The 23,264-nt window shown below is 36.7% G+C and overlaps 1 protein-coding gene across 1 annotated transcript; it reads left to right on the top strand.

Moving 5' to 3' along the window:
- Window positions 1–3,962: 3,962 nt before the first annotated feature.
- LOC121999889 (transcription factor MYB93-like) lies at window positions 3,963–5,239 on the top strand. The gene is made up of 3 exons (XM_042554519.1): window positions 3,963–4,132; window positions 4,202–4,331; window positions 4,422–5,239. Exons 1-3 carry the CDS (start codon window positions 4,000–4,002, stop codon window positions 5,068–5,070), a joined length of 912 nt encoding a protein of 303 aa, XP_042410453.1. The 5' UTR covers window positions 3,963–3,999; the 3' UTR covers window positions 5,071–5,239.
- The last annotated feature ends 18,025 nt before the right edge of the window (window positions 5,240–23,264 follow it).

Below are 23,264 nucleotides of genomic sequence, written 5' to 3'. Positions count from 1 at the left end.
TCGCCCCAGTCACAGGATCCCTAGTCAGAGCATGGTATTGAGTCACAGGAGACTCGAGACCCATTAGACCCTAGTGATGATTAGATTTTTCTGAGGTATGTTTAATTACAACTAAATTTTTTTCTTAGTGCAATCATTGTAGTTGTTATTAATTCAATATTAATGTTGTTTGATTGTGAACCGAACATCTGGTTTACTTTCACCATCATAAAATTTCTCATAATCATTGCATAACCATTTGGATTAATTGTTTATATTTTTAAATTATAGTATTAACTATTAAGAATGAGTGTTTCTGTAAAAGCACTTCTCACAACTTTTGCTTAGTCTCTTTCTCTTGTTCTTCTCTAATATGTTTGGTTTTTTTCTTTTTAATTCACCAGACTTTTTCATCCTTTATTTTAATTATTTTTGTGTTGCTTTTGTTATAATTTTATTTTTATTTTTTTTATCGTCTACCTTTTTTTAATGTTTTATCTAGTCCTCTATTTTTTACTCGTTCAAGTTTATTTTAAATTTTATTCTTATTTACTTTATTATTTTTTCTGTCATTTGTCTTATTCTAATGTTTCTTATTGTATTTTTAATTTTTCTTCTCATGTTCCACTCATGTGCAGTGTACAACTTAAGTTTCGTTTTTAGTTAAAGCATGAGTTGTGCATTCCATCTACTTCTCATCTTTTTCCACAGTGCACTTTCAACTTTCAGTTTGTTGCTATATTGCTCTCTTCTCATCATTTGTTCCTGAACTATTGTATGTCTGTTGGGCACTTCTAAGTTTTTGCTTCGTCTAGTGTATTTTCAAATTCCATATACCAAATGCATGCTGAAAATAAAGCTCACACTACCATGAGCATGTTGCATCCATCTTGCTTTCCACTATACTTGAATGTGATTCATTGATTCCTTATATCTTATAAGATAGAGTAGCCATTACAATTTCATATTCTTATTAGGTTTCAAATTCTTAACAAATTTAGATATTTATCTTAAATTGTATTGTATTTTGCAGGAGTCCATATTGATATATTCACCACCGTACTATCATTGGATATCTACAATATAATCCAGGTATTTTATTATATGCAAAATTAATTATATATTACAATTCTTGAGTTATATATTACATTTATATCGATTCAGTCTGATTATAATATCTTATATTTGACTTTTACAGGATTATATTTGGATATATATGTAGGTGATGTATCATGGTAAGTTTGGATATTTTGTATTTGACGTTGACTTGTCAGTACTTTTGAATGTTTATGATTGTCAGTACTTGATATTTGGTTATGTTTTATTTTGTATTGAATTTTGAAGATATGACCACTTGTTAGTATGTTTTGTATTGTTTTTTTAGATAGTTTTATTATTTGTTTGTGAACATATTGTATGTTGTGTTGGTTGTTGATTTTGTGTGGATTGTGATTATATATGATTTGTGTTTGTGTTACCATCGTTTGTGATGATTTTTATTGTATAAAAATTGTATATATGATAAGAGGGAAATGCAGAGCAGAGATTTCAAAATTTTTACTGAAAATTACCGACGGAATTTCGCATTCCGTCGGTAATCTATCGAACTGCACCAGGATATTTACGATACATTGCCGACGGAATAATGAATTCTGTCGGTGATTTACCGGCTGAATATGATTCAGTCGGTAAGTTCCATTACACGCCGTTTGCCCTTTGCCGACGGGTAAGTTTTCTGTCGTTAATGTATACTGACAGAATTCATACATTCCATCGGTAAATTCCGACTGAATATATTGTCCGTCGATAAATTGAACCCCGACCCAATTCTTCCCGATATCAAAAATTCCGTCGGTATTCCGTTGAAAATCTCATTTACCGACGGAATACCGACGGAATATCCAGTCGTTATTCGCGACTATTTTTATAGTGAACATCATCTTAATTTGACTTCTACATCATCTCCTAGATCTTCTGTATTAATATAAATTATAATTTTTTTTCTCAAATATTCTATAAGTTTTGTTATATAACAACACAAAACACTAATTTTAGTTTTTTTTAATGCCGATAAAAGTGAGAAGATATGGTTTGGAAACCCTGTCCACGAGTAATCAATATAATCATGTTCAATTAGTTGGGGCCGATTTGATATTGCGTCTTCTCGCATTAACTAGTTTGACGTAATTGACGTTCAAGTTGAATCTAACATTAATTTTGTTTTGTAAAAGCTGAGTCTCACATGTTGACTTTTCCATCGTACAAGGAAACTTGTTCCAGGATGCAAATTTATATCTTCATGCATGTCCATGTCTCAAGACATCCTCCCCAGCCTTTCAGAAGAGTCAGTAAGATTTGCTCAGATTTTCGACTTATGATATTCATGCACGCTTAACGTCCCTCGTCAAATGATGCGATCGAGTTAAGTAGGAAAACAAAAAAGATGCATGAAAACGAAAACCCTAAAAGCATGATATGTACATATCTATTTAAGTATCCTTTATTAGGTTCTTGAGAAAATTTGCAGATGAACCACTTTGGCATGCAGAGCACGATAAAGTAATAAAACTTGAACTGATATACCAGTATTTTAGGTACTTCCCTCGATCTAGCTGAGGAAATTGAATACGTCTGAGGATTCTTGTTCTAGCAAATTGAGTGACTCTGATCATGATTGGCATTAGCAAGCTTCAGCAGGATCGTTACCTTAATTATGCACAGCAATTTTGTTATAGAAATATGAACTTAATTAGTCACCAAATGTACCGGCCCCTTCGGTTGATATTCACTTGATAACGTGAGATAAACATAAATATATATTACATTTAAATAGGAACATTACGGCAATTAAATGAAGTAGAAGAAAATGAGAAAACTAAGGGAAAGGGGATTATTGAAAACAAGCCACATGTGCGCCATATGATAATTTTATTAGGTCTGAATGGGTTAAAAGTGTAAGCATAGAATATACTGTCAGATGAACAACTTCTAAAATGGCAATATCACAAAAGCAAATTAAATGAGCTAGTAAACTGAATTGTTTTTTCTTAAAATAAAATAATAATAATATAATATACATCAACCTAATCTCATATGCAATGGAGAACTATTCAAAAGTGAATTGGTACATCAAAATTCACCTAGATCAGTTGGGAAAAAAATTAAAGTAGTGTATCATGTGATCGTATAATAATACTAATACTAAGACTAACAAGAATAATGCATTGATGCTTGTGACTATATATGTTTTGTTCAGTAGTAAGTAAATACTTGTAATCAACTCATCTTTTTGTTTGATCCCTAGGAAGAGATTGTTTAACAGAGGATTCGAAGCTTAATGAAACTAAGTGAAAAAAAAAACAAAGTTGCATGCACTCTGAAATTGGTCCCAATTTAATTATAAAATTTATAAGACTGTTTTTCCCACTTGATCGTTTTTATTTTAGAATAAATAATATTTTTTCATCCTTTATTATTATTTTTGTCCATTTGTCTTTCAATAAACAGACCCACAAAAAAAACATTATAGATAATTTTAATATCTTATTGTTTTTACTCATGACAAAGGACGACAACAACAACAAAGAAAAAAAAACATTCATCCATAAAAATAATATTTACATGTGTGGGAGTGACCTAAGTGATCCCATGCTCGAAGTTTTTTAGTTAGACCAACCGATTGAGATATCATATAAAAAAATGCATTGGACCAAACTGATTCCTTGTAACAAGATCACTACAAGTAAGGGTTCATTTCATCATTTAATTAATCTTTCATAATTTTAAATTATTAAAATGTCAAAACTCTTGTTAAGTAATTTAAATAGTTTTAAACTTAAGAGTTTTTTAAAACTCTTTTTCTTAAAAGGTACTTTTGATGGAAAAGTAAATAAAATACTAAAATAAGGTTAATTATACAACAGAGAAGGAACATGAGGAAGTGTATAAATGAGCAAACCATGCGTCTTATGCTTCTCCTCTCAGAAGAATCACCAAGATAACCCTCCTCTCAAGCATCGAATGGGGAGATCTCCATGCTCCAATAACAATGGCCTCAAGAAGGGCCCCTGGACACCTGAAGAAGACCACAAACTGGTCCAGTACATCCAGAAGCATGGCCATGGAAGCTGGAGAGCCCTCCCTAAACTTGCAGGTAACGTATACTCTCTCTTCCTCTCTCTCTGTTCTCTCACCATTTCAAAGTTTGTGATCCCTCTTTCAGGGCTCAATAGGTGTGGCAAGAGCTGCAGGCTAAGGTGGACCAACTACTTGAGGCCAGACATCAAGAGAGGCAAGTTTTCACCAGAGGAAGAGAAAACTATTCTCAACCTCCATTCCGCTCTAGGCAACAAGTATTGATCTCTACTCTTTCGTATAGCAACGTAACTACACTCCTCAACCATCCATTTCAATTCACCTTTGAGAAACTTGGGATCATTTAGGTGGTCTGCAATTGCAATGCATCTTCCTGGGCGGACAGACAACGAGATCAAGAACTTCTGGAACACTCACCTCAAGAAGAAGCTGATCCAAATGGGGTTCGACCCCATGACTCACCGCCCGAGAACTGACTTCTTCGCGGCCTTCCCCCAGCTCTTGGCCCTCCTCCAACTCCGGGAGCTCATTGGTCATCAAGCCGAGGCAAGCCAAGTGGCCAAGCTCCAGTACTTCCAGGACTTGTTGCATTCCGCAAATCGCATAAACAATGGTTTCAACACCTCCACAAGTATTGAATTGGACGCCATGTTGGCTTCTTCTTCTCCATTGATTCCCTCTCTCCCTGCTGTCGATCACGATATGATCAACGGCACTTTTAACCAGATTGAGCATTTGCCACCCTTCTTTGAGGCACCGGTGAGCAACGAGACCAACCAAGGTTTCAACTTAATTAACGAGGAAGACATCAACAATATCCCAGGAACAGCATTTGAATCGCCTCACTCAGCACTTCCTCCTCTCGTTGATGTCCCACTGACCATCCAAGAGGACGATCGTAGCATTTCTAACTGCGTTGGAAACGATACTACTTCGTTCTGGTCTGAGCTCTTGCTTGATGACCAATTCATGGCTGAGTTTGCAGGAAATTTGTAGGTGAAGAATCTCATACTGTGTCTCATTCAGCATATTCGTCTGGAGTATGATTCTGCCATCTAACAGAGCATACCATCCATGAATAATGCATCAAAATTTGTTTGGTTTTGTTTACATTGATCCAATAAACAATCCCTGCACTCTTGAAGGTTATGTGCATTTAGTAAAAGATGAGATAAAATAGCTTAATTTATAGGCTTGTCGATCGAGCATTTTACAGTTCAAGGCTTTAAGGGCAAAACATTACTGAACAATTGAGAATCAAAAGGATGATTCTGACATTTGTAAGACACAAAAACTTGGCATCTCATCTTTGTTATCACTGCAATTATACACTAATCTCCCTCAAACAAATTAATTACTTAGCAGATGAAAAATATTAATAATAGACCCCACGTGACAGTGTTGACCTTTATTATTTTTTTCACACATGCAGATATATTATATCTATAGGATTTCATATTATGAATTCTTCTCTGTCTACGTGTTCTGATCGAGTATCATGGAAGGTCAAGTTATCCATCCATCAATGAATCAACTGACGTATATATTCTCTGGAGATCATCGATGAATAAAATAAAGGGGCCTGAGATCCCCTCTAAAAGAGGGTAAGAATGACATCATGGATGAATCCCCACAGACTGCTTTGATGCTTAAATTAGAGTTTGCATGAGATGATATGATGAAGAAAGAAGGTGGAGAAGAACATCGAATCTAGTGGAGTCCAAGAATAGAGAAGAAGTCCTTTGTATATATAATTGTTACGAAAACATCTCCACATGTTGCAGAAGCTACATGCTCCTTCATCATCCTCATATGTACCAGTGAGGATACCAAATTTAATCATCGTTAGTTGTCTCTTCATTCATTAAATGTCATGTGTGTGGAGGATATCAAATTTAGATACCAGATTTGACAATCTACTACCTCGATTCATCCAATGACATGTGTCATAGAATATTTTCGGTCATTATTCACTTCTCCTAGGAGAAACGGTCTTATCTGGGCCCACCCCAATCCAAGGACGAATAGATAATAGCGTTGATGCTGAATGATCTTGAGAGTAGATCTGACAAGTGAGGCCAAGAATGGGAGGATGTCGACGATTGAAGTCAAGACTAAAACATGAGGGATGTCGAGATCAGAAGTTGAGCCAAGAGAGGATATCAGTGACTAAGATCAAGACATAGGTGATGCTGATATTCAAGACATGGAAGATGTCGACGGCCTGAGTTGAGACATAGATGATGTCGGGATTTGAAACTGAACTTCAAGGGATGTCTTGGAATGTAAGAAGAGCCTACATCTCAAATGTCGAGATCTAAGGCCAAGACAGGAGTGATGACACTAAGATTGAGACTAGGAGGATGTCAAGATCTGAAGCCGAGATCGAAGCGATGTCGACGACTGAGGCTAAGACTGGGAAGATAATGAGATCTGAGCTTGATCAAACTTGAACCTTTGAGGCTAGTGTGTTGAGCAAATTCTATTAAACCCAAATCCCTTTTAGGTTGGGTTTTCCTCCCTTGAGTCAAGTCTACCTTACCTTAACTTTGACTGACAACAAAACATGACTTTTGACCCCATTGGACATGTGGGGCCTATAAGATTCCAACACATCACAAGTCTCTCCTTCAAATCTAGTGAAAGGGGTATAGTTCAACTGATTAGACTGTGCTAAGTTGTCACCTATCTAACGAGCTTAGCTTCTATATGTCGAGTTGAGGTGTCTGCATTTCATTGGGACAGTTAGCCGGGTCCTAATTGTCGAGGAGATAAGGTGTTCAGTTAATGAATGCAATACACAAGATCGTGTATCACCCTATGATTAGCGCGTTGTATCATCACCTAATGGCTGGTATGTGGTATCTTTCTTGAGCTGCGAGCACACCTTACCACTTTAATTGTGAAGGCATGCGACAATGCTTTTGTTGGTGCAACCTTAGATTCGACGGTGATGGAGCGTTGCCACCTATTTGGTTTCATCATCCAACGACTATGTTTGAACCGTCACGGAGAGATCGATGTGTCACTTCGTAACTTGCTAGTGTTGTGTTTTAATGATAGAGATTGTGTCTCGATCGTGACTATTTAGCAAACAATCTGATGACTGTGAAGAGATCTTGGCTCTCTTTTCTCACCAACTAACAACTCAGTGGGTGATAAAACGTGTTATCGTGACACGTTTACAAATAATTAATTAATGAAGCCTCTCTACACTAATATAGCATAGGAAATAATTTGGATCATCTCTCACAAGGAATGTAACAAAGATAATATCTTAAGATCCATTTATTATCAATTTTTGGATTTGGATTTGGGATTCTAGAGTTATTGACAATATAGATAAGTCTAATCTAATCTAAGAATGGGAGCAAATAAGAAAGAGCATAAAGTGAAATATCCCTACTCTAAAGCTGGAATGTAATTCTAAGAAATCAAACATAATAAATCTAATCTAACGCAATTAATCTAAGTGTATGCTCTCAAAGGAACCCCAAACCTACTCTATACTTGCAATCAAATTCATGGCATGCAAAGAACAATTAAATATAATCCTAGTTACTACATTGCAAGAAACAAATACGAATTCTAATTACGACAACCACCATTGTATCAACTGAACAAACTCAAAATCAAACGACAGTAAGATAAAAACAAGGGAAATAAATCGAATCAAACTACAAGGAATTCAAAGGAATGCACAACTTCAAATCAAAGAGTGATATACAGGAGCATAGATCCACCTTAGAAAGATCTATCTAGTTCGCAGCAAATGACTAACGGTAAAGACATGTTAAATTCGTTTATGGCTGGGGCTTTACCAAAAAGTCCAAGAGAGTTAATAAGCCCACCATAAAGGCCTATCTAGTCCACATCAAATGACTAGCAGTAAGGACAACACCAAATCCGTTTATAGCTAGAGTTTTACCAAAAAACCCATGAGGGTGTGCATGCCCACCACAAAGGCCTATATAGTCCGTAGCAAACAGCTCGCGGTAAAGGTATATTAGAATGTATACTAAAAGCCTAGCTTTTGGTATAAAACATTTATCTAGAAATAAGAATCACATTAGTCAAATGTCTACATTTGTGATAGATGTAGTTGTTCAATTAATTTATACTGTAGATAACATAGTATGTGGTGCCACATGCAGAAGATGATGTTATCAATACCTTATAAATTATAAACAGTAGCTCACGACCAAAATGGAAAGGAACAAACCATTAGAAAGTCGTAGTGTAATTAGGTATCAGTTTATCTTGACTGTATAATTACTCTAGTACACTTAGAGTGTATTGAGTAGGATCATTTGAGGTCGTTTCTTTTATACTGACTTTATAAAGAAACAAAGACCTCGGTTATTATGGAAGTGTGTGCTCTTAATCCTAATATAATAACAAGCACATATATTTGATATTTATTTCTTTAATTTATCAATGGGTGAGATTTAGTTCGATAAATCAATAAGCCCGATAAGTTGGGAAATGACATCACTTATAGTGTGTGTTGTTGATTATAGAAGGAAACTGTGTCCTAGAGATACTAGGTTGATAATGCCCTCAAGAGGAGCTCATAAGGATTGTCATGTTAAACCCTGCAGGTGGACCTAGTCCGACATGATGATAAGGTTGAGTGGTACTACACTTGGACTAAGATATTAATTAAATGAGTTGTCAGTAACTCACTTAATTAGTGCACATTCGATATCTTAAACACAGGGAGACTAACACACTCATAATAAGAAGGAGCCCAAAAATGTAATTTGGGATTGGTGCGGTAGTTCAATAATAGTTCTCTAATGGAATGAATTATTATTGATAAAATTAAGTTGTGTGTTCGGGGCGAACACGGGATGCTTAATTTTATCGGGAGACCAAAACCAATTACTCCTCTCGGTCCCTATCGTAGCCTCTTATTTATAGAGTACTATACCCACCTATACCCACCTTCTATACCCACCTAAAGGGGGCCGGCCAAGCTAGCTTGGGAACCAAGCTAGGGTCGGCCTAGGTATAAATTGGGGTGGCCGGCCCTAACTTGAACCCAAGCTAGAGGGGCCGGCCAAATTAAATTAAAAAAGAATTTTAATTTAATTTTTATTATGTGGAAGATATAATTTATTAAAGAGCATTAAAATTAAATTATCTCTCTTGTAAAAGATCTACAAAAGATTAAAGAAAGAGATTAGATCTCTTTCCTTATTTGTAGATTGGTGAGATATTTTATTTTCTCTTTAAAAATTATTCACATGTTATAAAATTAAAATTATGGAAATTTCTTTTTATCAACCATGAAGAGATTTTGAAGAGAAATTTTAATTTTAAAATTTCCGAAAACAAATTAGGAAGTTTTAATTGTTGATTGAAACTTATCTAATTTGATTTCATGATGTGGCCGGCCATTAGAATTTAATTGGGGAAATTTTATTTTATTTTTCTCAATTAAATCATGTCAAGGAAATTAAGGAAATTTTATTGTAATTAAATTTCCTAATTTGCTTAGGCCAAGGAATATAAAAGAAGGGGTGAGGGTGCCTTCATGTGTGACAACCTCTATTATTTCTCTCCCTCTTTTGTTCCTTGGTGTGGCTGACCATCATCCTCTCCCTCTCTTCCTCTTGTGGTGGCCGAACCTCTCTCTCCCCTTGGAGCTCTTGTGGTGGCCGGATACTACTTGGAGAAGAAGAAGAAGAAGGAGAGAAAGCTAGCATCTCTTGGAGCTTGGTTGGTGTTTTGATCTTCTTCCTTGGTGAAGCTTCCTTATTGTTGGCCGAACCTAGCTAGGAGGAGAAGAAGGTGGTTGGTGGTTTCTCATCTCGGAAGATCGTTGCCCACACAACGTTCGAGGTTAGAAGAGGAATACGGTAGAAGATCAAGAGGTCTTTCTAGAAGGTATAACTAGTAATTTTTCTTTTCCGCATCATGCTAGTTATTTATGGAAATAATACTAAATACAAGAGGCTTACGTTCTAGTATTTCGAATATGTTTTTCGAAGTTGTGTTCTTTTGTTTTGTTTTTTTTCCCTTGTGATTTGATTGTTCTTTTTGGTTAACCTAAAGTTATTTTAGGAAATTAAATATTAGATTTCTATAAAAGGTTTTGTCTAGTCGGTGGTGGTTGCTCCCATATCCAAGAAGGTCATGTGCCTCGCCACGTCAGTACTGGGAACCAATTATGGAAATTAATATTTAATGGAATTAATAACTTAAGGTGACTTAGGTCGAGCGTGTTAAGTTCCAAGAGATCCAAGTCAAAACCTAAAGAACAAATAGATTAAGTTTTGGATCAAGCGTGTTAAGTTCAGCGATCAAAATTTAATTTAAAAGAACACATGGTAGCTAGGAAAGGTTCGGACCTTTGTACAAAATATTTGTACAGTGGAACCTCTATTTTCAGTAGCAACCAACAATTGGTATCGAGCTAGGGTTTTGCCTCTGTGTATTTGGTATTAATTTAATTATGCACATGTCATACATAATTTAGGCAGGTTAATAGTAGGATGTGCTAACTTTGTGGATGCAGGATCCAACTATTATGGCTTATAGTTATTATGTGTGTGATTTGACCCTTGGACATGTCAAGGGCATTTTATTGTGTGTGCATGATTGTATTATAAAATACAGCAGGAGCTGTATTTAGTTTTATTAGGATTTTAATTTTGATCTAGTTATATGTACATTCCTTTTATGGAATATAGGATCGATGGATGTAAATTTTATTTTATGTTCGATCTAGTTTACATGTACATTCCTTCGAGGAATATAGGATCAAAATGTAAAATTCTATTTATGTCGCGGATCGAATCTTGCAAAGCGTGGAACCTTCTAAGGACCAGAGGCGCAGCGGAACTAGGAGCAAGATGGATGCGACAGCTAGACCCGGTGGCAGTGGCCAATATGGCAGCAGCTTGGGATGACAACACATGGAGGACAACAAGAGATAAAAGCCATAATAGTTGAAAATTAGATTTTCTATTTATTGCTTTTATATTGTGCTGTGTGTGCATGTTAGTTTACATATTTAGTAGGCTAGCATAGTTAAAATTCCTCATTTATAAATAACTAAGTGGGAGAGAGATTTTTAAGTAAATCCCATGGTCTCCATTACTGGTTTGTAAGTGATGCAAACAAGCTTGCGCGTTGGCTCTGAGTGCCTTCCTCCATAACGGATGAGCTTGTTTGTGGATCACTAGAACAGACTTCCATTTTTGGATGACTATAGGAAGTTAATTAAGAGCGTGTGATCTTCCCCAACGGAAGGGGCATAATCTTATTAATGGGCTTAGTGTCAAGTAATGGTATACACTTAGACACATCTAATAGTATCCTCCCCATCGGAGTCACTGCTATTATTTGTGTGACCAAATGATACAAACTATTAATTTTATTTGTCAAAAAGTTAGGTTGACAAGATAATAAAATTAATGGGTTAAAACCCTCCTTTTACAAATGTTGAATTTGTATACGTCCACACTAACGTGGCATACAAAATTCACGGTGTTTGAGGTGTTGGTGAATTTAAATAATATTGTTTGAGGAATCAATATTTTTTAAATTCAAAAGTTTTTGACCAAATATTTGATCAAAGACAGATCAACTATTAATTTTATTCTTCATAAAGTAAAGTTGACGAGATAATAAAATTAATGAATAAAATCTTCTCTTCGATTTTGTATACGTCCACACTATCGTGGCATACAAAATTCATGGGGATTTTTAAGGAGTTGATCTTGACCAAGTATTTTTGTGATTCTTAGGATTTAAAATGTTTGTCAATCCCCTAGTAGTCATACTATAAGAAAGACTTAGTAATCCCAATTGTAATGATTGGAAATAGGACTTGGACATTAAGGTAAACTGTCTTCTTAGAACTAAGAACAATATAGGTGTATTTAATTCATTAGTTGAAACATGTTTAGTGGTGTTATCTACCAGAACCTGGAGTGTAGATACAGATGCCATGCAGGGTTCCAGGAAACCCGGCAACTAAATGAAAATTAAAACACTGTCTACATGGACACTACTGTAAAAATGGTAGCTGTTGCAGTGGGAGATGTTTATCTTTTGATAAGAATAAAACATGAATTTTTGAGTAATTGACTTTACGCACCAAGTTTAGAAAGAACTAGTTTTCAGTTTCTAAACTATTCAAAGAACTTGTTATTCTGCCTCTTTTAATAACAAAGTTGTTATTAAGAAAAAGAGGGAAGTTATCTGTTCTGGTACGTTGGTTGGTAATTTATAAATCCAATAACTCTCACGATGCAATAAATGGAAATTAGTAACACATCTTCTAACTTTAAGAGAAAGTAACCTTCGAAAATGAACCAATTATATCTTTGACTTCTAAGGCTAGGTTATATTAACTTGAGTAGGATTCATTGGTAGCTGATGAACTTTTGGGTTCATTAGTAGTGGAAATCTTTCCAACCTACGAGTCTTACTTGGAAAGAAAAATAACCAAGAAGCTTTTAAGTCTAAGGGGTATGGAGTCAAAGATTTGTTGAAATTGGTTCATTCTGATTTGTGTGATTCTATGACTATCCAGACAAGAGGTAGTATTGAATATTTTGTCTATTTTATAGACAACTATTCAAGATACAAATAAATTTACTTAATGTACCGCAAGACTAAGTACTTTGATTAGTTCAAAGAGTACAAGGCTGATGCGGAGAAATGTTAAAGTAAAAGTCACTATGGTAAGATCGTAGTGGCAAGTACCTCTTGGGAGAATTTAGGAGTCACTTATCAGAAGTAGGGATTCAATCCCAACTAACTGCACCTGGTATACCCCAACAGAATGGTGTAGAAAAAGGAAGGTATATGACTCTTATGGAAATAAGTAGATTGATGAGTTATTTAGAATATTACCAAAATCATTTTAAGGATATACTGAAACGAATAAAATTATACTGCTAGGATAATTCTCTACTCATATAGAATTGCTGAATAGGCGTAAGCCTATTTCGAAGCATATTCGGATTCGGGTAGTCCAGCACATATGCAGAAGAGAGACAATGATAAGTTGGACAGGAATTCACTTGTTTGTGGGTTATCCTAGAGAAATGAAAGTAGGTTTATAGTCTTAAAAATCAGAAGGTCATTGTTAGCATCAATGACCGATTTTTAGAAAAGGACTATGTAATAAACCATGTGCCCATAAGAAAAATTTGTTCTTAAGGAAATAATAAAAGACATGTCTAGTCTAGTACCAACTGTACAAGATGAGATACCACAAGGAAACTGCAACCCATATCACAAATGATACACAATTGCAGAAAGTGCCTTGTCGTAGTGAAAGGGTTATTAGGCAACCTAAAAAGATTCATGTTTTGGGAGAGTTTTTGGACTCGATCCCTGGAGGACATGAACCTAATCTCCGGACATATGACGAAACACTCCAAGATAAAGATGCAACATCTTGGCAAAGAGTAATGAATAACAGAATTAGAATATATGTATTCTAATAAAATCTGGAAGCTTGTAGAACCACCAAATGGTGTAAAAGCCTTTGGGTGTTAAAAGGTCTATAATAGGAAAAGAGGGATAAAAAGGAAGGTAGTAACTTTCAAAGCAAGGCTTGATGAAAAAGAAAACTTTTTCACTGGTAGTCATGCTTAAATCTATCTGGATTCTTTTATCTATTTGGCAAGTGGATGTCAAGACAACATTCCTTAATGGAAGTCTTGATGAAAGCATCCATATAAAGCAACCAGAAGGGTTCATTACAAAGGGCTAAGAGCATCTTGTGTGCAAGCTCAGTCAGTCTATGGACTGAGGCAAAGCTTCAAGGTCTTGGAATATCCGGTTTATCAAAGTAATCCAGACCTATGGATTTATTGAGTAAACGGATAAGTCTTGTGTATACAAAAGGTGTGATGGAAACGTGGTGGTATTTCTTGTACTATATGTAGATAGCATTTTTGGTAGTTGGAAACAATATCAAAATGTTGTCAGAAGTAGGGGTATGGTTGTCCAAATAATTCGATATAAAGGACTTGGGAGAATGTATATATTCTTGAGATCAAAGTAATAAGGGATCGCAAGAAAAGAATATTTTACTTATCCCAAGCTTCATACATCGGAAAAATCCTTGCTCGTTTTAAGCATGCAAAACTCCAAGAAAGGTTTCTTACCTTTTCAGGATGGAGTAACTTTATCTAAAGATATGTCTCTATAGACATCCAAGGAGATAAAGGAAATAAAGGCAGTTCTTTATGCTTCGGCTGTCGGAAGTCTAATGTATGCTATGCACGAGATCAGAAATCTGTTTTGTCAAGGGCATAGTTAGCAGATATCAAAGTAACCCTAGACAAGGACAGTGAACTGCAGTAAAGCATATATTGAAGTACCTTAGAGGCACTAGAGATTATATGCTAGCTCACAAGGCAGTTAATTTGGTTCTTGTGGGTTGCATGGATTTTGACTTCCAATCGGATAGGAACAATAATAAGTCAACCTCGGGGTTTTGTTTTTACTTTAGGAGGAAAAGTCATAACTATGGAAGAGTGATAAGCATAGGTGTTTTTCTGGATTCCACCATAGAAGCTGAGTATATGGCAAGCCTCTGAGGTAGCCATAAAAGCTGAATGACTTAATAACCTCAAGATAGACTTAGATATGATTTCTAGTTAGTCCAAAGATTATTACAATTTATTGTAATAATAATGGTGCAGTAGCAAACTCGAAGAAACCATGAGTCTATAAGGCAAGTAAACACAATAGAGCGCAAGTACTACCCAATACGAGAAATTGTATAACGAGGAGAAGTTGTTGCCGCCTAGATTGCATCAGATGATAACCTAAGGTCCTTAAGGCAAGAGCTTTTTGAAAGGCATGGGAATCAGATATATGGCAGCAGATATGGCAGCTTAGTCTTTTAGTATAAGTGGGAGATTGTTAAATGTATACTAAAAGCCTAGCTTTTGGTATAAAACATTTATCTAGAAATAAGAATCACATTGGTCAAATGTCTACATTTGTGATAAATGTAGTTGTTCAATTAATTTATACTGTAGATAACATAGTATGTGGTGTCACATGCAGAAGATGATGTTATCAATACCTTATAAATTATAAACAGTAGCTTACGACCAAAATGGAAAGGAACAAACCATTAGAAGGTCGTAGTGTAATTAGATATCAGTTTATCTTGACTGTATAATTACACTAGTACACTTAGAGTGTATAGAGTAGGATCATTTGAGGTCGTTTCTTTTATACTGAATTTATAAAGAAACAAAGACCTCGGTTATTATGGAAGTGTGTGCTCTTAATCCTAATATAATAACAAGCACATATATTTGATATTTATTTCTTTAATTTATCAATGGGTGAGATTTAGTTCGATAAATCAATAAGCCCGATAAGTTAGGAAATGGCATCACTTATAGTGTGTGTTGTTGATTATAGAAGGAAACTGTGTCGTAGAGATACTAAGTTGATAATGTCCTCAAGAGGAGCTCATAAGGATTGTCATGTTAAACCCTGCAGGTGGACCTAGTCCGACATGATGATAAGGTTGAGTGGTACTACACTTGGACTAAGATATTAATTAAATGAGTTGTCAGTAACTCACTTAATTAGTGGACATTCGATATCTTAAACACAGGGAGACTAACACACTCATAATAAGAAGGAGCCCAAAAATGTAATTTGGGATTGGTGCGGTAGTTCAATAATAGTTCTCTAGTGGAATGAATTATTATTGATAAAATTAAGTTGTGTGTTCGGGGCGAACATGGGATGCTTAATTTTATCGGGAGACCAAAATCAATTACTCCTCTCGGTCCCTATCGTAGCCTCTTATTTATATAGTACTATACCCACCTATACCCACCTTCTATACCCACCTAAAGGGGGTCGGCCAAGCTAGCTTGGGAACCAAGCCAGGGCCGGCCTAGGTATAAATTGGGGTGGCCGGCCCTAGCTTGAACCCAAGCTAGAGGGACCGACCAAATTAAATTTAAAAAGAATTTTAATTTTAATTTTTATTATGTGGAAGATATAATTTATTAAAGAGAATTAAAATTAAATTATCTCTCTTGTAAAAGATCTACAAAAGATTAAAGAAAGAGATTAGATCTCTTTCCTTATTTGTAGATTGGTGAGATATTTTATTTTCTCTTTAAAAATTATTCACATGTTATAAAATTAAAATTATGGAAATTTCTTTTTATCAACCATGAAGAGATTTTGAAGAGAAATTTTAATTTTAAAATTTTTGAAAACAAATTAGGAAGTTTTAATTGTTGATTGAAATTTATCTAATTTGATTTCATGATGTGGCCGGCCATTAGAATTTAATTGGGGAAATTTTATTTTATTTTTCTCAATTAAATCATGTCAAGGAAATTAAGGAAATTTTATTGTAATTAAAGTTCCTAATATGCTTAGGCCAAGGAATATAAAAGAAGGGGTGAGGGTGCCTTCATGTGTGACAACCTCTATTATTTCTCTCCCTCTTTTGTTCCTTGGTGTGGCCGGCCATCATCCTCTCCCTCTCTTCCTCTTGTGGTGGCCGAACCTCTCTCTCCCCTTGGAGCTCTTGTGGTGGCCGGATACTACATGGAGAAGAAGAAGAAGAAGAAGGAGAGAAAGCTAGCATCTCTTGGAGCTTGGTTGGTGTTTTGATCTTCTTCCTTGGTGAAGCTTCCTTATTGTTGGCCGAACCTAGCTAGGAGGAGAAGAAGGTGGTTGGTGGTTTCTCATCTCAGAAAATCGTTGCCCACACAACGTCCGAGGTTAGAAGAGGAATACGGTAGAAGATCAAGAGGTCTTTCTAGAAGGTATAACTAGTAATTTTTCTTTTCCGCATCATGCTAGTTATTTATGGAAATAATACCAAATACAAGAGGCTTACATTCTAGTATTTCGAATATGTTTTTCGAAGTTGTGTTCTTTTGTTTTGTTTTTTTTCCCTTGTGATTTGATTGTTCTTTTTGGTTAACCTAAAGTTATTTTAGGAAATTAAATATTAGATTTCTATAAAAGGTTTTGTCTAGTCGGTGGTGGTTGCTCCCATATCCAAGAAAGCCATGTGCCTCGCCACGTCAGTACTGGGAACCAATTATGGAAATTAATATTTAATGGAATTAATAACTTAAGGTGACTTGGGTCGAACGTGTTAAGTTCCGCAGGAGATCCAAGTCAAAACCTAAAAGAACAAATAGATTAAGTTTTGGATCAAACGTGTTAAGTTCTGCAGGCGATCCAAAATTTAATTTAAAAGAACACATGGTAGCTAGGAAAATGTTCAGACCTTTGTACAAAAGTTTTGTACAGTGGAACCTCTAGGTTTTCTGAGTAGCAACCAACAAGGTACACCAAATCCGTTGATAGCTAGTCACTTGCTCAAAGTGACTTCATATGACTTGGAGGTGGTAGTGGTGACCCAAAGGCCATGGACTGGGAGAGGCTGACAGAGATCACTTGGAGTTGTTGATGGCTCCTAGGCATAGGACAGTGGCACATGATGTGGAGGGTACAAGGTACCCAATGACGGAGGACACATGACAGAGTATAGACAGTGAGGATGAGATGCGATGAGTATGGACACAGATCAGAAGGACGAGGCATGAGCAGCATGGACATATATCATGTGCTATGCTGGTTGATACCTCATCTCAGCATGTGGTACCGAGGATGAGTATTCAGCCAACATGCACAACAAAGAGTGTGAGAGTTGATACACGAGTGAGCACATGTACTTGATCATGGTTCCCCTTCCAGATCTGATAGTTTGTCAAACATAACATAAGGGGTTCCAGGATCATTTTGTATGATGGTGCATTTTGATGATATATATTTACCTTTCATCAAAGAGAGAGAGAGAGAGAGAGAGAGAGAGAAACTAAATCAAGAATGCTCCCAGAATGAGCTAAGGCAACCCCAAGCTCAAATCAGATCGGGATAAGAGGAAGAAGCTTCGATGCGATCGGATTTGCGATGATGGTGTGCAGCGATGATGATGGTTGGAATATGATGAGTTCGGGTCTCGTGAAGAAGATGGAATGGCATTGGATGAGAAAGATGGGCGAAGCTTGGTGACAGCCCTCGGAGAAAGTAGGGAATCCCCTTGCTTCTCCGGAAGTCAATGGTTGAGGAAGGAAAAACCCTTAACCTCGATGGATGATTATGGACAAGCTCCGATGGTGGCGTCGATAGAGGTGTCATCAGTGTGGAAGAAGAAGGTCGCGAACTCTTGGTAGGTTTGCATTAATGGAAGGAAGGTGGATGGATGACCGCTGGAGGAAGGAAAAGTCCTTTACCTCTTGACAATCAGCATTGGTGGAGAAGAAGGGGTGAAGATGGTCTGTGGTGGTTGATCGAAAAAGTTGAAGCTCTAATCGCCTTTCGTGCCTCCGTTCTCTTGAGATCCGGATCTAACTGTGCTTCAACAATTTTAACCGTAGCTTCTCATTTGAACTAAATTTGTGTTGGATAAAACAATATGCTACCAGAGATTTATGGGGTATTAGATGAATTTAAATACACCGAATTAAATTCACTTATCTGTTGAAATGACATGAGCTGATAATCTCAAGCTACCAGTAGGGATTGGTTTCTACTATTTGTTGAGTGCAGACCAAGCTCCGTGTCCAAGCAAGAGAGTTCGAGTGGATTGAAGGGTCGGGCGAGAAAGAAGTAGATTAGTCGACCGGGCAGACAAGTCGAGCGACCAGTTAGATAGAGAGGGTGAGCGACCAACCCTGCGTTCGAGTCACACAGCAAAGAGGTTGATCGGGCAGTAAGGCCAAGAAAGTTCGACTAGACAGAGAGCTGACCAGGCGAAAGGCCGGTCAAGCGAACAGACAGGCCGAGCTAGTTGGTGCCGGCCGAGCAGAGGCCGAGCGGGCGAGTAGATAGGCTGACTGGGCAGACGAAGAAGCCAATCGAGCCAGACGAGGAGACCGACCGGGCGAGCGGATGTAAAGGCCGAGCGAGTTAACAGAGCGTCCGAGCAAGTGGCCAGCCGAGTGAGAGAATGGTTGAACGGGAGAGCGTCCGACCGGGCAGATCAAGAAGAGCAGTTCGTGTGCCACCCGAGCTACAGAACGAGTCGAGCGAGCAAAGAATTCGATCGGACAAATAGACTGAGACCTATGAGGGCCGCAGTTTCCTTGAAACAGATTCACCCACCTCCGGTTGTGCTTTGAGGATTTTCTCGGGTCGCTTGTTTCCCAAAATACAATGGTTAACCATGATTCCAACCAAGCACTGGTGGTCACGGCGAACTGAGTGGCACCTGATTGCTATCACGGACACTCCGCTGAGTAGGAGTTGCATGACAGAGGAAGAGGAACGAAGGTGGAGAGCTTTTGCTTGTGTTGTAGTGTGTGTAAACCTATGACCGCAACCTCCTTATATAGGAGCTCAGATCAATGACTGCGTTAATGGTCGATTAATGACCATTACTCGCCGAGATGCTTCTACATTAATCTTACTTTAATACATTCGTTACACAAGTAGCAAAATGTTATATATAGCAAAATGTTAGTTGTTCCACTTGGGCAAATTTTACCTCGATCAGTCTGGCATTCGGCACGCCCAGGTCATGCCCGCACACGAGTCAACATGGTTTAGTGCAATCCGGGTCTTGGATTTGCACCCCCCCTGCGCACCCACGCGTGAGAGAGAGTCTTCCCCATACATTTGTTCACATCCTCAATGTATGTGAATCAATATAAACCAACCAACATGCATGAAACTCCCAATGTGGAAATAAAGTCTCATTCACAATGGAGTCTCTTTCCTCTTCCACCTCTTCTCCATTCACATCACTTATATCCAACAATCCCCCACATGAATAGATAGGGTATGTGATAGCATTCCGCAGTTGAGTCCAGTATAGGACAGGTAGGTTTTACCCTTTGAACCTTCTCTTGTGCAGGTCTGTTTACTTACTGGCTGACAGTAAACGTAATGTCCTTGAACTGTTCTGCCGAGCAGATCAAAAATTCTGAGTTGTATTTTGAGCTCCGCCTCTGACCCTCCTTTTATAGGATGTTCGGGGTGCTTGGATCCCTTTCGGGCGCCTTGGTGTGACGTAGCAGTCCCAACCAGCGAGCTCCATGTGTCGACGTCGCGTCTTGGATAAAACTTGCCTCCGGGCGCCCGGACCCCCTTTCTCCAGAAGCTCCTTTTCCTGCAAGACAAGGTTAGTCCGAGGCAATGTATATCCTGCAAAACAAAATGTTAGCACAGTTTATAATTTGATATAAAGAGTATAACTTAGATTCCGTCTTTCCGAGACCAGAATCTAGTCAAGATCTCGAATTAGAGTTCCGAAATGGTTCTAAGTTGGATCGGCGCCTAAGTTCCCTTCCCGGGAATGCGTCCTCACAATCACTCCCTTCCAGTGACTTACCTTTACTCACCTGCCAGATGTCCGGTCAGCCCTTCGACCCGTCTAGACTTCTCGCCAGCTATCCGGTCAGCCCGTGGACCTAGCTGGACTTCGTGCCAAGTGGTTGGTCAGCCCATCGACCTGCTTAGACTTCGTGCCAGCTATTTGATCGGCCCGTTGACCTAGCTGGGCTTCATGCCTGACATCATGTCAGCCCGTCGACCTGTCTGGAATTCGCCTGCACACTCGATCAGAGTGTTAGACAACGACAAACCTAACTTAACTTAATTTGTCATTCATCAAAACCTGAGTTAGACCGTTAGTGCTAGTCGCACCAACAATCTCCTCCTTTTTGATGGAATGACAACCTGGTTAAGTTAGTGAAAAAAATATGCAAGTAAACACACAAGCATGATTTTTAAGGTTTAAGTTAGTTTTTTAAATTTGACATTTTGTTGCTCTAACTTAACCACCTATCCCTCCCCCTTTGGCATTTATCAAATGGGAACATAAGTCAAGTAAACAATAATACAGAATACAGATAGAGTAAAAATTGTAAGAAATGATGTCAAGTTAACTTGGGGGAGTTTGAATGACTAAAGGTTTTTTGCTTTAAGAAAACTTAGCTTGCCAAACATAAGTTTTATAAAGATAATTTTATAAAAGTAAGCTTTTCAAAAACTAAGTTAATAAAAACTTATTTTGCAAAATTCAGATTTTCAAAACTAAGTCTAATTTATAACATCACAAGTGAAGTCAACTTGTAAGCTAGATTCAATTCTCAAAATTAAGGAAAATGATTTTGAAAGACTTAGATTGTGAACCTAAACATAAGTTTTGAAAAATCTAATTTTCAATAACAAAGTAATTTTCAAAACTAATTTTTGTAAAATTTAACATTCAACTCAAATTAAGTAAAATCAAATTTTCAGAACTAGATTTTCAAATTTCATTTTCAAAACTAAGTATCTATTTGCTTAACTTAATTTCAAACACAAATTTTAAAATATTTTTAATAAAGGGAAAATAAATATTTAACTAATTCCTCCCCCTGAACCTGATATTATTTTAAAGTAAAGCATTTGAAAAAAAGTGCTAAGTAAAAAAATGATTTAATCCTCCCCCTAAACTTAACATTCAAAATAATTGTCTAACCAATTAGGTACTTACTAACTATCAGAAGATAGCAGCTTTCACTTGGTTAGTCAAGTTAAGTGCATTTGTAATCAGTTAGTGTTTGACTAAACTGACTAACTTAACTTGATCAATATATGTTTGGTATTTAACGCCCAGACTTATATCGATGCACTGACATAAGCATCTTAAGTCCAGGCAACTGGCCTATGCATCTCACCCCTTTCTATGTTTGTCAATCACAAGCAAGGTAAACCTAGGGTGTTGGTGAGATGCTCAAGTACTAGTCCTAGGGGAACATGATTTCTAAGGAAATTTTTCTAGTCTAAGGCTAAAATTATTTTGAAATTCTAAAAGTAAGAAAGTTTTGAAAAAATAAAATAATTTTAACTTAGAGTTTAAAACAATCATTTTTAAAACCAGTTTTGAATTTTGAAAATCCTAGTCTATTAAGCATATTCCTAGTTTTCTACACAGATTGCTAAATTCACTTTCAGGGAGTGATTTTGTGAATATGTCAGCTAAATTAGACTTGGGCTCAATGTATTTGAGTTCAATGTCACCTTTAGTTACATGATCCCTGATAAAGTGATGCCTAATTTCAATATGTTTAGTTCTGGAATGATGCACTAGATTTTTTGTTAGGTTAATTGAGCTAATATTATCAATTAAAACTTTTACATTTGTAAGGTTTAAGTTAAAATCTTTTAGGGTGTGCATCATCCATAATAATTGTGCAACGCACTCTCCTATAGCTATATATTCTGACTCAGTTGTGGATAGAGCAACACAGTGTTGCTTTCTACTAAACCAGCTGACAAGTGATGGACCCAATAGTTAACACCCACCACTTGTGCTTTTGCGGTCTAATTTGCACTCGGTATAATCAGAGTCAGAATACCCTATCAATTCAAAGTTATTGGTTCTGGGATACCAAATTTCTACATCTGTTGTTCCTTTAAGGTATCTAAAGATTCTTTTGACTTGAGTCAAATGAGATTCTTTAGCACAGGTTTGGTATCTAGCACACATATTAACAACAAATAAAATATCTGGTCAACTTGCAGTTAAGTATAGTAGGCTACCTATGACACTCCTATAGTGTTTTAAATCAACTGGTTTTTCATTGGGGTCATCATCTAGGATTGTGTTTACTGCCATGGGTGTTTTTATCTCTTTAGTATTTTCCATTCCAAATCACTTAAGTAATTCCTTAGTATATTTTTATTGATAAATGTAATTTTCTTCAATTGTTTGTTTGATTTGTAGTCCTAAAAAATAGGTTAATTTACCTACTAGACTCATTTCAAACTTGTGTTCCATTAGGCTTGTAAATTCATCTAAAAATTTTGAATTTGTTGAACCAAAGATTATATCATCTACGTAGATTTGGGTTATAAAAATATCTTCTTTTATTAACTTAACAAATAAGGTTGGGTCAATTTGACCTTGGTTGAGCCCTTTAGAGATTAGGTAAAAAGTTAGTCTTTCATACCATGCCCTAGGTACTTGCTTAAGTCCATATAAAGCTTTTTTCAATTTGTAGACATAGTCAGAGTGTTCTAGACTTTCAAACCCAGGTGGTTGTCCTACGTAGACTTCTTCTTTTATTAGTCCATTTAGGAACGCAGATTTAACGTCCATCTAATATAATCTGAACCCTTTATGGGTTGCATAGCTAAGTAGCATTCTAATGGACTCTAATCTG

Source organism: Zingiber officinale, chromosome 7A, assembly GCF_018446385.1.
Source record: "Zingiber officinale cultivar Zhangliang chromosome 7A, Zo_v1.1, whole genome shotgun sequence".
NCBI lineage: Eukaryota > Viridiplantae > Streptophyta > Magnoliopsida > Zingiberales > Zingiberaceae > Zingiber > Zingiber officinale.
Note: the sequence above shows the minus strand (reverse complement) of the source record. Positions and strands in the feature narration are given on the sequence as shown.

Excerpts from the sequence above, each read along its gene's own strand:
- LOC121999889 (XM_042554519.1), top strand. The coding sequence starts at position 4,000 with ATGGGGAGATCTCCATGCTCCAATAACAATGGCCTCAAGAAGGGCCCC. Across the intron at positions 4,133-4,201 it reads AGCCCTCCCTAAACTTGCAG|GGCTCAATAGGTGTGGCAAG; the intron begins GTAACGTATACT and ends TCCCTCTTTCAG. Across the intron at positions 4,332-4,421 it reads CATTCCGCTCTAGGCAACAA|GTGGTCTGCAATTGCAATGC; the intron begins GTATTGATCTCT and ends GGGATCATTTAG.